This window comes from Rhagoletis pomonella, unplaced genomic scaffold (genome assembly GCF_013731165.1).
Source record: "Rhagoletis pomonella isolate Grant_MI unplaced genomic scaffold, Rhpom_1.0 Rhpom_scaffold_00002, whole genome shotgun sequence".
Lineage (NCBI taxonomy): Eukaryota > Metazoa > Arthropoda > Insecta > Diptera > Tephritidae > Rhagoletis > Rhagoletis pomonella.
This window is the reverse complement of record NW_023458556.1, coordinates 37,242,513-37,248,395: the sequence shown is the minus strand read 5'-3', so window position 1 is coordinate 37,248,395 and position 5,883 is coordinate 37,242,513. Positions and strand designations below refer to the sequence as shown.

Here is a 5,883-nt window from a genome sequence, read left to right as displayed (position 1 = left end):
AAGAAAATGTTGGAAAATCGGGTGTTGCGCTACACTTTTTATAGCCTGACTGCAGGCATATCGACAGTGTTGTTGTCAGAAATTGTATATCGTGGCTATTTGTACGTGCGCGAACGATTGTGGCGTCGCGATGCATCTGACGACGAAGTGGCCGAAGTCATCTGGACGAATGAGCTGACACAAGGTTGTGCAGGTGGACACATACTGAAATCTCCATCCGAGCGCAAGAGCCCTACGCAAGAGAGCCCTACAAGTGGCATGGTCGAGAATGGGCATATTGCCAAACTACCAACTCCAACTGCAAGTGCTAGTCCTTCGTGTAAAAATCGCTTTTGTGCTGCTAACAATGTCGGGCGACTAATTTCGTTAATTGATAAATCAAAATATACAATTGATCTGGCCATGTATACGTTTACATCCTACGATCTGTCGCAGGCATTTCTGCGAGCTATTCGCAGAGGAGTGTCTGTGCGCATCATAAGTGACAACGAAATGGTGTACTCCAGTGGCTCACAGATTATAGCATTGACGAAGGCAGGTAAATAAATGCTGAATATGATTGCAATATTTCTTACTGAAACTTATAAAACCTAAAGATTACTTTGTCGCTCATCAGCTGATGATGTCATGCGCTACTGCAACCGTTGTTGCATTGAGAACTCCGATTTGACCTTGAAAACGATAAGTATGTTGTTATCAAGTTTAACCCAAAAAATGAGGTTTGACAATCAAAAATACGAATCAATTGATTTCTATAACAATTCCAAGAAACTTAATTATTACCAAGCCCATAATAATATCTATACATATGTACATGCCTGTATGCCTGTATGCCTGCATGTTCATGTACATACATATGTACATGCAAATCGACGTGCTATAAAAGTATCTATATACATACATATATCCATCGAAGCAAACAGAAAAACGGACCATAATTACCTTGAAAATAATCAAGCCTTAACTACAAAGCTGCGAAGACAAGCGCCGACAACCAAAAAAAAATTGGGGCCGTGTTGGAAGTTGTGTCGCGGCTACGGTCCCATTCTATAAATTTTCTTGCAACCGATTGAACCACGTGCGCTCATAGCGTTCACATCTTCCCACCTAGCAAGCTCTTCTCTTTGGAATGGCAGTATTTATCTTATAAAAGCATCTAAGAATATAATTTCTGCATTTATTGTTTTCACGAATTGCAATTTGTATTAATGGCTATATATACGCTTTTTGGTGCAATGCCCTGCCAATTCACATGTTGCCATGTGCAAATCTTTGTGGTACCAGCCCCCGCCAGAGAACGTATAGAAATTTTTATATTTCTATTTCTATACGTTCTCCGCCCCGCTGCAACACTTACATACATACATGCATACATAGTTAAACGTATGTGATTTCATTCGTGCTCTTTAGGGCTAGAATAAACATGTAATTGCAAGGTAGACATTTTTAAAATAAACAAAGACTACAACAAAACAATTAATTATAAATCCCCTTTTTTGGTACATTTAAGGGTTAAATAAAAATGAAATCTGGCAGCCTTAATACAACGCACTGCTTTGCCAGCACTTGCTATGTGTATAAAATTGTAGTATATTTTTCGGCTGTGCATAGAAACGATGCGATGAATCTTCGTTGCTTGAATCTGTTCGAATTGCGTGTCGATAACAAAGTGAAGAATGGTTCATAATTTAGGATTGTTGTTTTGCTGTATTTGTACAATAGTTTCACTAGAAAAAATGGGTAGGCTGAAATCCCTGTCCTTGCAACATTATATTATACTTTTCGGATAACGCTGTCTATTTGCTCTTAACAGGTGTACCAGTTCGCTGTCCTTTGACCACAATGCTGATGCATCATAAATTTTGCCTACTTGATGGTCCGAAGCGCGCCCGCTCTGTTTTAGCCAACGTCGGCAAAACTTATGATTCAAAAAATGTTAAGGGCATCGTCATGTCAGGCTCATTAAACTGGACGATGCAGGTGACCATATACACACATATGTACAAAGTATTATCAGAAAAAAAAACTGAATTTATACCATTTCTTAACATTTGTAGGGCTTTGGTGGTAACTGGGAAAACATTGTAATCAGCTCGAATAAAATGCTGTTGGAACAATTCGAGGATGAATTTCAACGCATGTGGTTGGCATTCGCACCACGAACAAATTCCTAAACAACGAACTGGAAAGGTGAGTTTATTCTTGCAAATGTACATATGTATGTAATATTCTGGTGAAGGTGAACGTATTTCCCCGACATGTTTGCTCGAAATGCTCCTATTACTAGGGCCTTGAAGTCGCTTCAAGAACTCCCCTTAATCTTTGTATAACTAGTTATTTCCTCTCTTGTTCTTATTTTACGAGTGATTTTATTATATTGCATTCCACTTATCCTATAAGAATTTCATTGCCTAATTAAATAAATAAATAAGCTAAAAAAAAACAAGAACCCTCCTTTTTGACATATAAATATAAATCACGAGTTCGTAGATAATCCTAAATTTTTTATACTCTGCAATGATTAAACCAGTAGATTTACATATTTACCGTCTCGGTTATGTAGGAATAATACCTCCCCCTATTCGGAAAAAATACATCAAACCAAAGCATCAGGCTCTTCTATTTCTAAATTATAATTCATGATGTTCCCATTTTGCGCAACTAAGATCCGATTCGGCATTTAACCGTGTTTGCGCATATCGCATATGTATATTGATTAAAAATAAAAGAGACTGATGCTTTAATGTAATGCATTTCTGAATAGGGGGTTCTTTTTAATGCAGCATTTTTGAAATTCAGTATTTCCAAGGTTTTCAAGAAATTATTAATACTTTCCACACCAATTTTCATTTGCGGAACATGACAACTTCCATGACTATTCGCCATGACTAACGCACAGCCATGACTTTGTGCACATGAATTACTTTGTGTAGTGCAAAAAGCAGTAGAGTGAAATCTTTCGTATTCGAGTGTGCGTCCATGCTAACACACTTGCTTTCATTCATCTGATCGTGATCAAATAGATCTGGTACAAAGCAGCCACATCCTAACTCGGTTATCTACTCGCTTTGTATAAATTTATTACTTCGGCTCCTCCTACAAATTCAGCAATACTTTTTTTTTTAGTAACTGCGGTCAGACTAACAAAAGCATATATAAATACTTACGGTGACCATTCGTACCGATTTTGGCGACTTTGAGAAAGTTGTCCCGCTGAATATTTTTTAAAAGTCGTGACGATTTTTCATATTTGTATCGCTTAAATCCCGATTTTCAGTGTTTTCTTTATTAATTAAATAGAAGTCTCGGTGTACTCTAGCCCTAAAGCCATTTTTTGGACGTTGCAGCAGTTTCGTTATCTCAAAGAACATATAATTAAGGGAGCCGTAAATATGGTCATCCAAATTTATTCTCACAAAAATTCTAAATTGTTAAAATCTATTTGCATGTGAAACCCTTTTCCATACAAAACAAGCGATTGAATAGCAGCTTTTGGAACGTTCGCCAAACTCAGCAGCACAAGCGCTGATTACTGGGCCTTGCAAAGGATGGATCAATGCTGTATCTAGTTTGTGGCAAACTAATATACATATACTATGTATACTTATTTTTTGAAAACATTTAAAAAGGTACTTATAGACAAGCTTTTTTGCTTGTTTATGATGTTTAAAGGATTTTCTCGAATTGTAGCATTTACCTAACACTCTATCCGCTTATTGTTGGACGTAAATCTGTCATCAGCAGGGGTCATTATTTTTTTTGTCAGTTTGCATACACTTCATTGTATTCCATTTTACATGCTCGATTTAATTTCAGAGTGGTTTTCATGAATCTGTGTGATGTAAGTGGAGAAGTGGAAATAATTGGTAGTTCAGGGTAGGTTCATTAATCTTTAAAAAAGTGGTTTAGCGCAACATGTTTGTGGCTATATCGTTTACGATATCAATATAACATGTACTAGACCAATTTATATTGGCAGAGTGTGAAATTTTTAAAGCGAAAATTCGCTTATAACTAAACAACTGAATGTGCGGCTCTGCTGTTTAGTGTATGTATATGTATTACTGTTCTTCTAAATTCCAGTTTTATCGTCTACCTTCCAGCCAAGGAAAACATTTGGGTTGGCTTTCCTTTATGGCCGTTCGTTAAAGGGGCGGTGGGCGAAAGGTAAGTGGGCGTGGCACCTCTAACCCACCTTTTTGGAGAGGGAATGAACCGCCATTGACAAAAATGCAACCCCCGACCACCTAGGTCCCCTATGGTTCCCTAGGGACCCCTTAGAAAAATTGCCAAAAATCACAATTTTCATTTGCGTTTATTCGCTTGAAAAATGTTAAATATTCATTTGCACAATACATTTTTATATACACATTTTTATATACAAGACATTTTTATAAAACACCCAGTAACCAAAATAGACATCACTGGGGCGGCAGCCCCAGGTTTCCCACACAGAAAGGGAATTCTAGTTACCTCATCCTTTCCCAAGGTTACATCACTGGGGCGGTAGCCCCAGTTAGGTGCACACAGAAAGGAGAATTCTACGTAGTAAGGGTTATAATCCCTAAGCGCGGCCGAAGGCCACCTACGCAGAAAGGAACTCTACGCAAAAAATACTGTGGACGCAAGTAAAAATTGCGATTTTCGGCCAGTTTTCTAAGGGGTCCGTAGGAAACCATAGGGGGCCTAGGTGGTCGGGGGTTGCATTTTTGTCAATGGCGGTGCCACGCCCACTCCCGCTTCGCCCACCACACCTTTAACGAACGGCCATAATGGAAAGTTTCCCCAAGCATTTGAATATGATGCAGCGGATACTGGCCACGAAAAACATACTTTAAGTAAATTTAATTCTAATATTTCAATTGGTCTTGCAACTCATTAGTGACATATTTATTGAAAAACAAAAAGAATGATCCTACTTTACCAACTCCGCATATCCAAAGAAGTGCACAGTTAGTGGTCCTTTTTTCTGTGCGAGTTCAACACAAACGGCTATGCTTCATTTAGCAGTGACATTTCAATTAGGCATGTGAAAAAGAATTTTCAAATAAATGTTCTTTCATGTGGTATGCGCATTTACATATATGTACATACATACATACAAATATATGCATTATTGAACACCAAATTAGTTTCTTCTTTCTTAGCTCGTTTTACATTGTATGTTTAGCTGTTTGATGACATTCAAAATGTGCTATGCTCTTTGCTGGTCCTTTACCTCCCCAATAATAAGTTCTTCGGTCTGTTATTACATAGGCTTCACCACTATTTTCTTGCTTTTATACATACTTATGTAGATCTTTTTTTCACAGTTTTCTCTATTTTGTTCCTATCATAAAAGATTGTTTTGGTATTAACTCTTGTAACAGTGTGATTAGCTGCTTGCCGTTTGCGTGTCTGTCTTGCAAATAATCCATTTAATTGCCACATAGCTTAATGATCGTATTCGTACTTATTCTATGGCAAAGAGTGCATTATGTAATGAAGCTCATTTTTGTTGCATAAATACACTGTAAGTAATTTTGTATTATTTTAAGGCTTCGCGTACTCGATTTGCAATTTTATTTTTACCCATTTTACTCTTCAAAATATCCGCAACGTAGAATCAGCTGAACCAGAAGCGTAATCTGAAAGCTAAACGTTCCAAAAGAGATAAGTCCGCAGAATGTACAATACATACATTACATACATTACATACATACATATATACATAGTTCTGCTTACAAATCACCACCGTGATATTAAAAACTCGCCAACTCCTAAAGTTACACTGTTTTAGCATTTCGCTTAAATATTTGGCGAATGTTTGGATCGCTTGTTGGGTCATTTCGATAACTTAAAACCGAGCTGGCATAAAGCATTGATGCTCTCAGTTTGTTACCT

At 37.4% G+C, this 5,883-nt stretch overlaps 1 protein-coding gene across 1 annotated transcript in view; it reads left to right on the top strand.

Moving 5' to 3' along the window:
• The first annotated feature begins 6 nt into the window (after positions 1–6).
• Positions 7–5,883, top strand: part of LOC118733558 (mitochondrial cardiolipin hydrolase) — an 85,845-nt gene continuing 79,968 nt past the window's right edge. Inside the window, exons 1-3 of the mRNA XM_036462997.1 lie at positions 7–538; positions 1,814–1,980; positions 2,058–2,190. Coding sequence (XP_036318890.1) covers positions 7–538; positions 1,814–1,980; positions 2,058–2,174 — 816 coding nt within the window. The 3' untranslated portion in view covers positions 2,175–2,190. The remainder of the gene's footprint in view (positions 539–1,813; positions 1,981–2,057; positions 2,191–5,883) is intronic.